At 44.2% G+C, this 10,720-nt stretch overlaps 1 protein-coding gene across 1 annotated transcript in view; it reads right to left on the bottom strand.

The window, feature by feature from the left end:
• Nucleotides 1–3,054: 3,054 nt before the first annotated feature.
• LOC306930743 (putative E3 ubiquitin-protein ligase makorin-1) overlaps nt 3,055–10,720 on the bottom strand; it is a gene marked incomplete at both ends in the record, with an annotated part of 28,261 nt that continues 20,595 nt past the window's right edge. The window contains one exon of the mRNA XM_079511838.1: nt 3,055–3,117. Within this exon, the coding sequence (XP_079367964.1) occupies nt 3,055–3,117 (63 nt within the window). The remainder of the gene's footprint in view (nt 3,118–10,720) is intronic.

Below are 10,720 nucleotides of genomic sequence, written 5' to 3'. Positions count from 1 at the left end.
ATTTTAGTGTTCTTGGCTATTTGGCTGCCTAAGTTTATAGTTCTTCTTGGACTCTGTAAGTGTCCTTGAGGTCGTTGTTTTCTTTTGATTGTAAAGCACTTTGGACCAACTCTGGAATCTGGTGATTCTGACAGAAAACGTATATTCACGAAATATCTCCACTTTTCCAAGAGATTAACATGGACCACATTCTCTGTACAAGACGGATGACATTCACAGCAGCACTGAAGGCATATAAACTTCCTTCAACGCGTATACACAAATTGCCAGGTGCGATTATAATTACGTCACATCAACCACATCGGTTTATGCCAGTCTATATGGAATACATGCGATGTATGGGACAGTCATTCTATGGCTAAAAAGAGCACACGCACCCAGCCTACCTGTATTCCCGACCCAGTGTCTCCAGTATGGCTGGACTGACTGGACGTCTCCGGAGACAGAGAGTCGTCCCTGTCCTGCCGCGAGCTGGACAGACTCCCCGTCACACCGCTGGAACTGTGGGAGCTCGGCCCCACGGCGACGTTGTGGTACTGCACCTCCCCTCTCTGCTCCCTGCTCCCCCCCGAGCCTCCGAGGAAGGCCGCCATCTCCTCTCCTTCTCCATACTGCTTCTGGTACTCCTCTTTGGTCGGGGCGCAGAGTCTTTCGGCGCATTCGCTGCTGCTTCTTCCCGTCTCCAGTCCGTCTCTCTCGCGTCTGTCCTCCTGGCCCTCTGTCCAATGCGTCTGTCTCAGCGTCCAGCTTACTGGCAGCACGTCCTCCGTGGTGCTGGAGTACGGCCTCCTGGGCGTCTCGGGGCTGTCTCTGGGAGACACGTCAAAGGACACGGAGGCTTCGTAGTGCTGCCTCTCTCCTCCCCTCTCGCCAGTGTACTGTGGCGGCTGGTAGCGGTGAAGGCGGACCAAGGACTTGTCGCCTGACGACGAGTTCTGCTGGTGGTGGTGGTGCCGATGGTGTTGGTGGTGTTGGTGGTGTTGCTGGCGTGGGTCGAGAACCGGGGAATGGCTGGCAGAGACACGATGGAGCCTAGATGGACAGGCCACAGGTGATGCTGGGGATGAGAGGCCTTTTGCGGCTAAGAGAGGTGAGGTCTGTCCTGGCCGGGAGGGATGGTGAGGGTAAGGATCTGATTTAAGATGACAGTCTTGGTCATCCGTATTGAAAGAGGGCCGTTCCGGGGAGCTGTGCCTGTGGAGGGTGGCATACGGCTGGAACTCTCTTGAGAAACCACCCCCTGAGCTGGGGGGTGTTGGGGAGGGAGTGCGCCGATCCGCAAAGACACTGCATATTGTTGTAGCTTCCAAAGCTAGCTGGCGAGCCACATCAGGGCTTGTAGCCGGAGAGGTGTTTTTTCTAACGAGAGGAGGGCTTACAGCATCAGCTACTCCACTGGTAGTGCCTGGGGAATTGTTGTACATTTTGCTGGATAAACGTGGGCTAGAACGTGGGCTAGCGCTGGCACTAACACTTGGTTGTACACCATTGCTAGCATGCTGTCTATTGCTACTGTTACCATTGTTACTACTAACACCTTGCTGCTCATTAGCAAGGTTTCCACTCCTTGGTTGGTTGCTAGAGGTGTTTTTGTGCCTGGGGATCATGCCAACTGAGATCTCATGTTGGATGTCAGTGGGTTTCCCAGCATGTAAAGGTGGCTGGAATTTCGTAGACAACCCGGGGCTCTCGTCCCCAAACCCAAGCCGTTGTGGGCTATATGGGAGGACAGTGGACATAGGGGGAGGGGTGTGATAGGTGAACCTAGCATGAGTGGAGAGCTGGTCTGATGCGGGGCTTCTGGGTAATCCATTAACGGGACCACTCCGAGCCCAACCTTCTCTGGCTAGATCCAGGAGTTCAGCCTTGTGTGGCAGGGTGCGGGCACTACGGGGCAGGACTGGCGAACCTGAACATGAATGGCAACGGGGTGCTTGGTCGAACTTCCGAGCCAGGCTTGGACTACTATCCCCCGGGCTAGAGTAGCCTGCCAAACGACGCTTCAGTTCTGGTGATCCAAATTCTTCCACGGCCCTTTGGGTGGCTTCTCTGGCCACAGAGTCCAGAGTAGCCCTTCGGAGGTGGGGCGATTCCTGGGGAGACAGGCCCGAGGAGGAGTAAACGTGACTGGGGTTGAATATTCCGTTGTACTGCCAACTGTCGTGCCAAGTCGGATCACTGTGTCTCTTTCTGAAGTGACCAGGCAGTGGCTGTTCCTCCATTTTATTGAAAGGGTTCTCCGGCTCGCTTTGGCACACAGAGTTATAAGGGTTGTCTATGTTCTGATTCTGAACATTGGCCTTCTCAACATAACTGAACGTCACCACAGACCTCTTCCCTTCCTCGCTGCTTTGCCCAGGACCCTTGTAGGATATCCGTGTGCTGGTGGGTGTGGAAGGGACACTCAGTCTCCCGGAGGAAGAGAGAGGAGACATGGGCGCTCTTCCGTGGCAAGACCCCATGTCCGAGGAACGGGCGTGCAACTGCAAACCACGACGACTCCCGGGGCTGCCGGGGCTTAGCACAGGGGTACCTGTCCCAGGCGTGAGCACCTGCAGTAACTGTTCAGCGCCATCATAGGGCAGGTGCTGTCTCTGATGGTACAGGGGGGTAGACCCCATAGCATCAGGGCTGTTGAGCTGGAAGCTAACAGAGTGTTGCCGGGAGGATGAACATTTGGAGGACGACAAACTCTGGCTGGTGGCCCCATACCGGTGCTGCATGTCTGGGGAGAGGGCCGAGCATGGGCTGGGGGTCCGGCTTGGGCTGGAGCTGCCGTTCCTCTGCGACTGAGAACGGATGAGGTCTTGGCCCTGGAGCATCATCAGGTGACTGGAACCTCTTCCTGCGTCCCCCCCCACCTCCTCCTTGCCATCCTCGTCTTCAGTCACGGCCCGCACCTCGACGTAGAGGTGAAGGACTTTGCCTGTCTGAGACATGGTGGTGGCAATGGGGGTCCCTCACATAGGAGGACTGGCCAAATGTCTGTATTGCTTCCTGCGTTTGCAGCTTTTTGACCTTTGCTATTAGTGCAAAGTGCTCATGGTCCTCTGGTTATCTGATGGTGTGCCAGAGTGCTTGGCAGCGATCAGAGAGCTTCTGAATCATCTCTTCAACCTAAAGAACGGCAGAGAGACAGAAGAGAGATTAGCTGACGGTGTCATGCAAATGTTCTCGATACGAGCCAAAACTTAGCCGACTATATTCACTAGTCCTACACCTGCCCTGTTGGAGTGTTTCATTTGTTACAGAAAATGTAAACACCTGTGTTGGTCCCCATCGATTGCTGATCATTGGAATAAACATGCTCTGGAAATGTACGGTGTACGCGCCCCACACTTTTGATATTTTCAATAATAGTAAAAAAGTCATTTTGGGGGTAAACCTTTAATGCATATCAAACTCGAGTCCTTCGACATAAAACAAAGTTAGAGAATTTCTGGGATAAGAGAAACACTAATGTCAACGACTCTCTTGTAGTCTCTAAAGTCGCCTCAAACATCGGTGGAGTTCCAGAAACCTAAAAAAGCAATATTTAACATCATGATCAACTCCAGAAATGATTACATGGTGTTAGGTCACCATGGCAACGGGGCGTTCCCCGTGTCCTTGGCAGGGTCATTCCTACGGAGCATGCAGCAGGAACATGTGGGCTGACCAACATGCATGGGCTATTAATAGAGCAGGGGACGCCACTCGGGAGAGAGACATGCAGTGTGAAGGAGAGAGAGAAGAGAGAGAGAGAGAGAGAGAGAGAGAGAGAGAGAGAGAGAGGGGAGGGAGGGAGGGACCGAGGGAGGGAGAGAGACATGCAGTGTGAGAGAGAGAGAGAGAGAGAGAGAGAGAGAGAGAGAGGGAGGGACCGAGGGAGGGAGAGAGACATGCAGTGTGTGAGAGAGAGAGAGAGAGAGAGAGAGAGAGAGAGAGAGAGGTAGTGGAGGTAATCAGGTATGGAGTGTCCTTATTCCTGGCTGTCAGTCACCTTGACAAAAGCATGATACATTTTTAACCTGCACTTGAACCCCTGCACGCCTATTCTGGGGGGATACATGGTGTGAGCTGTCTATCAGGCTTGCACATTAGCATGCCCTTGTCTCCGGACACATGACAATGCGAGAATGGAAGAATGGAACGCGGAAATGATTTACTTGACGATTAATTGTCACTCAAATAATTGTGATTAACGATTTAATTGTGCTTCTGTCGTTGAACGTTATGGAATAAATAAAAGTGTAAATAAAAGTAGGCCTAAATAAAATTACATTTCTGTTTGGCTTTTATAGGCTTCGTCAACAAAAGGTGCACAGGGTAGATATGACAAATAACTACATCATTTAATAACTTTGTTCTTTAAAATTCAAAAAACATGAATGTTGGAAAAAGTAGATCTACAAGCTCAAAACGTTTTGAGCTTATGGATCTGCTATTTGTACTATTTGTGAAAATGTTTGAAAATATTTGAACATGGAAATGATTGTGACGATAATGGAAAAAATAGTTAGGATAATTTCAAATAATTGCGATTATGTAATAATTGTGACCATCTGCGCTCACACGCACAGACGCACGTATGCACGCACGTATGCACGCACACACATTTAACATCTTTATTTGCGTTCACATTTAACAAGACATTTTTTAACACAAACAATAGTAGATGCACAAACTTGGAAAACTCAACAACAAGTGTTTTGGGATACAGATCACGAGTACAGGAAGCATCGCCACCTGCACGCACGCACGCACGCACGCACGCACGCACGCACGCACGCACGCACGCACGCACGCACGCACGCACGCACGCACGCACGCACGCACGCACGCACGCACGCACGCACGCACACACACACACACACACACACACACACACACACACACACACACACACACACACACACACACACACACACACACACACACGCACACACACAGAGAGAGAGCTCTGTAGAACATTCCGCAATGAAAGAAATGACATGTAGCTGATGATCATGTTTAATTGTCCAAATAAGTGTAAAAAAAACTTCCGTTTCTGTAGAAGATGGAAACATGCAATAAAATGTATAGCTATAAAAAAAAGACTTTCATTTGCCCTAATGGTCATTAAATACAAATCTATAAGAAATTAAATTGATTAGTCTGTTTAATTTTTGGTTTAGAACGACGGTTCTAAATATGAAAGCAATTTCTTTATTTACATTCCATGTGTCTAGAGGCTGAGAAATAGACATAGGGCGACGTCTAAAATGATTCCTGGCATCAAAGGTATTCCGTATAGGTTACAACAGGTCTCTCTCTCTCTCTCTCACACACACTCTCTGTCTCTCTCTCTCTCTCTCTCTCTCTCTCTCTGTCAGCCCCGTGTTTAGCTCATGCACACTCTGAGTTAAATTCATACTCATTGTTTAGCAGCGTGCAGACAAGAGCACAGGGCTGATGTAATGGGAGCAGGAAGGTGTGTATTTCAATACACTTGACTGAGAGTCAAGTCTACAAACCCTGCTTTCTGGCTGGGTCTGCACTGGGCACTGTTGATTTGGACGACTAAAACTATGACGAACAATGTTCGAAAAGTAAACAAAAACTATAAGCTATGATAATTAAAACTAAAACTAAATATAGGCCTATTGACAATTTCGTCAACAAATCATTTTAAGTCATTTTATGTTCGGTTGCATGCTGAAACTAGCCGATCTACAAGCTGTTGTGAGCTTGTAGATCGCCTATTTTCAGCATTAGCCAAGTGTATAAATCAGGCATTACGACGCCATCAAGGCCTAAAATATTTGAAATAGGACTTAAGTGGTTAATTCCCCTTCCTAGAAATGTATGAGTCCAAAGTTCAGTATTTGTCTTTGAAATGTAGTTGAGTGAATGTCTTGAAAGCATCCAAAAAAATATAAATAGTCAAGGACAGGATACTCAAAGGATTTGTATCAATTAAATGTATTTTGTTAATATACAGTAAACCACTGACATTACATGACAAAATAATATCTTAATTGAACAAATGAAGTGCACAAATGTAACCAAATTGATGGGTCTGTAACTTTGAGAGTGTACAGAATATAAACAAATGGAACCTTACGGGGTCAATTTTTAACAAGAGTCAAGTCTACACAAACCCTTCTAACTGGCTGCTCTAGGTTAAACATTTGCCAGCTGTCATTTACATACATATACATAAATCATATCTACAGAGTATAGTTATTTGTCCAGGAATGTGTGTTGGCAGTGCAGTGACATTAGTGAAAATTAGCTACATATTACTGTGTTGGGCACAATACTCAGGAAAAGTAATAAGCTACTAGTTACATAGGCCTGCTTTAAAGACTTTAAAGACGGAAAGACGGACTGTAAGGACATGAAAAATATAGTTTTCACACGTTTAGAGTACATCATATGGGCATACCTATAACAAAACAATGGGAATTTTATATACAAAAATCCAATTTTATTACTTCCTTTGAACGATGACGAGTCCTGCATGGATAAAAATGAATCTTGATTTCATTCACCTGGTTGATTCCTGTGTGTCCCTGGTTGTGTGTCAGTTTTTTATCACAAAAATATGTATCTGAAAACATTATAGGTTAGAAATAAGCCACAAGCTTTCCTGCCTGTCTCTCTGTGACATCTCTGAAAATAACTCAACGCATGCGTCGTGCATGTAAAAACAGCCACAGCCGTCATCACAAATGTGATGAGGTCACATGTGGCTATGGCCGAATTTAGGCCAAGGAGTGTTTTTCGTGCAAAACTAATGCTTGGAATGGATTCAGAATCATGAAAACCCCCTAGTTTGACATGTCTACTTTATGCTACTTAAAGTAGCATAAAGTAGCAATTAGTAAATAACTATTTTTCGCAATGTTTCCGGCAGAGCAGACCTCTCATTCTGTGGACCTTAATGGCCAAGTGAATAGAAAAAACACAAAAAGGTATGTCATGATGACAGTAGGGCTGCAACGATTCATCGATTAATCGTAATCGAATCGATTATTCAATTAGTTGTCAACTAATTTAGTAATCGATTAATCGAATCTGCAACTAATCACTAGAGATTTTTTCAATTTATCATAGGTGATTTCCCACTTAACCATAGTTTTCCAGTGTTAAGTGTAACTAAACTAAAGAGGAGTGATGCATCTCTCTTCCCTTACAATCTGATAGTAGTGAGCGACTGCGAAGCAAAATATGACACATAACGATTATAGTATCAAGAACAAAACATATGGCTTGAATATTTATTTTTAAATGACCTATTTGAGTTCAGAAGAGTACTGTTCCTTCTAGACTGACACATGTGTAGCTATTATTTAATCAAATGTATGCAGTCAGAATAAGTCTAAAGACACCATGAGTTGCTTTAATTAATTTAAATTTTGTTTGTCTTTTAATTGAATAGCAGCCTATCAGCAGCTAATCAAATTAATTTTTGAATGTTAGTTAGAACATGTCTAAAGCTAAATAAGTGTCATAATCCGATTAATCGATTAATCGTTTAAATAATCGGCAGATGAATCGATTATGAAAATAATCGTTAGTTGCAGATGACAGGTCACAGGTTAATCTCTATTCCTAGAGCTTTTGGGCCTGTGGCTCCCCGGCTATGAGCTTTGCTATTTTCACCACTTCAAAGTTGATCTTTTGAAATAATAAAACAATTTGTAGAAAAAAACTGTACAGTTTTCCTTATAGGCAAAGCTAAAGCTGTTTTTGGTTGCCTACCATATGTGCATTCACAATGCACTGCATTGTGCAATATGTGCAAGCATTCTTCTATTGACTGGAATCCAACCAGACAGTAGTTTTATAATGACTCATTAATTCAGACTGGCAAAAATTAATCCCTTATGCACGCACGCACGCACGCACGCACGCACGCACGCACGCACGCACGCACGCACGCACGCACTCAAGCAAACACACACACACACACACAAACACACACACTCACACACACACTCTCCTGTGGACACGACACACCGACACCCTATCAAAATAAAAGCACCTCCCGTTTGTGACGTCAAGCAGAACATGAACAATGGAGCAGAAAAGGCCACAGCAGATATCATCTAATTTATTATTTTGGTATTTATAGCCGAGTCAAGGTTTTCCAATCAGAACAGTGTGTTAGTCAGTGTTCAGGGTGAGATGTCTTAGCCTGGCATTGACAGACTGATCACGCAGGGATCACATTTTCAATTCAATTCAATTCAATTCAGTTTAGTTGTATTTCCAAAGGTGGTCTCAAAACAGAGTAGAGACCTGACATTGTCCCACCCTGAGCACGTAATATTTTTTGTGACAGTGGAAAAAAAAGAATCCTCCTTAACTGGAAGAGTCGCCCAGCATACCCATGCAGGCTCTAGGGTGGGTGACCATCTGCCTCGACCGTGTGTGGTGGGGGGGAGAGAGGAGAGAGGACAGTGTTGCCAGATTGTGTAAGAAGAATAAGCAACCAGGTCTATGAAAACAATCCAGGAAGAAGCAGGGCACAGGAGAGAGATGGACAGGGTTGCCAGATTGTGTAAGAAAAATAAGCAACCAGGTCTATGAAAACAATCCAGGAAGAAGCGGGGCACAGGAGAGAGAGATGCGTGAATTCCGTTTGTGTCCGAGCATAGGCATGGTAACGCCCTGCCTGCCTGTGATTGGCCTACTGACACTGCCCGTCTTGACTGTCCTCCGAGGTGGATATGCTGAATAGTCTGATGCAAGTTTTATTTTTGTAGAAGAGGCAAACTAATATTGTTTATGCCGTTTGCTTTGATGGAATAATTGATTGAACATGCACGCCATAATATGATTTGATTTGTGTTCTAAAATAAAGTGTTTGTGTTGATTATTGTGTAATTTGTTTGTATGTGTGTAACAGTGTTATATAATTACACAAAATATGATACAAATAAGTGCTTCTACCTGACTTAATTCTCCATGGTTCATGTGTATAAGAATACAAAGTGCATGCATTGGGGGTCACAGCTCCTTTAAGTCTCCTCCTTATGCCTCGGTATAAATACTCTGCCACACCTCCACCTCTTCCTTGTGTATATCCGTATTGGAATGAGGTGGGTGTCTTTGTTGTCTTCTCTGTATAACAAAATAAGAATTGTACTTGCAAAATTATTTATACAGTGTTTATTTAACTCTGTTTAGAGAGGAGTCGTTGCACACTACGAAAGAACTGGAGACGTGATATTTGTTATCTCTTGTCAGGTATGTTGCATTTTATGTATTTTGTTACTGTCGCTCTTGCTTGTGTATATCCGTATTAGAATGAGAGAGGAGTCGTTGCACACTACGAAAGAAGAACTAACTGGAGACGTGATATTTGTTATCTCTTGTCAGAATAAATTGTTGTCTCCAAAGAGAGTTCTGGGTCCGTCTGTCCATTCAACACAACGCAGAGAGAGACAAACTACACCGCTTACATGTGTAAACTTGAAATATGATTGTACTACTGTATAAAAAGGTCTATTTTCCCTTCATCGTTATCCTTTTTTGTGTAATAATATTAGTTTACTATAATTAGATTAATAAACGATAATCAACACATCACTTTATTTAGTACACCCAAATCAAATTATAGAACATACGTGTTCAATCAATTATTCAATCAAAGCAAACGACATAAACAATTAGTTTGCCTCTTCTACAAAAATAAAACTTACAAGTTAGTTACAAGGCTGCATTCTGTCGCGTGTGCCAAGCTGTCATTCTCTTGTTGTATTATTTATTTCTCATTCTCACCACGGAGTAACCTTGCGTCTCGGAGGACAGTCAAGACGGGCCAATCACAGGCAGACGGGGCGTTACCATGCTACCTATGCTCGGACACAAACGGAATTCACGCGAGAGAGATGGACAGTGTTGCCAGATTGTGTAAGAAAAAAAAGCAACCAGGTATATGAAAACAATCCCAGAAGAAGCGAGCATATGAGCACTTTTAACCTAAATACATCGGCTATTTACAGCTATATACACGCTATTTACGCGTTGTGAGTTTGTCGATCTGCTATTTTCTAAAAAGTAATAGAGTGTATGGGGGACACTGGACAAACACATTAATGTGGGGGTCCTTGACATTGAGAACCACTGGTTTAAAAACAACATTAGGAAGCGAGTCCAAATAAGCAACCACAACTTTAGTACAGGAAATCTATGGAAAATACAGGATCAACCTCAATCTAATTGCAACATTTTGGCCACAGCAACTTGTGCTGACATCATCACATTTGTCAAGACGGCTATGGCCGTTTTTAGCCCAATGAGTTTTTTTGTGCAAAACTAATGCTTGGAAACGGATTCAGCATCATGAAAACCCCCTAGTTTGACATGACATATGCTACTTAAAGCATAAGGAAATTTAGAAAATATTGCCTTATGCCTTATGTCAATGGTGGCCATACTGTACAGGCCATTTTCAACACTTTCCCCTCAACAATTCCAGGCAACTTTCTTTCTGTTATGCAGGATATATTGAAGATGCAAAATCAGCTGAGTTCGTTTTTTTGCAATTAGTTTGAGGTCAAATTATTACTGGACTATTTAGAAACAATCTCCCAAAAAACGCAACCTGCAACTACAATATTAAGGCCACTAGCGACTGTACAGGAAGAAAACAGCCCAAAGTCACTTTGAATAAGCAGACATGGCAACACTCTAGTCTAGATGATGTAGCGAAGGAGAGACCGAGAGATACGCACAAAAGCAACTA

Source organism: Electrona antarctica (genome assembly GCF_951216825.1).
Source record: "Electrona antarctica genome assembly, chromosome: 10".
Classification (NCBI taxonomy): domain Eukaryota; kingdom Metazoa; phylum Chordata; class Actinopteri; order Myctophiformes; family Myctophidae; genus Electrona; species Electrona antarctica.
This window is presented reverse-complemented; position numbering and strand designations above follow the sequence as displayed.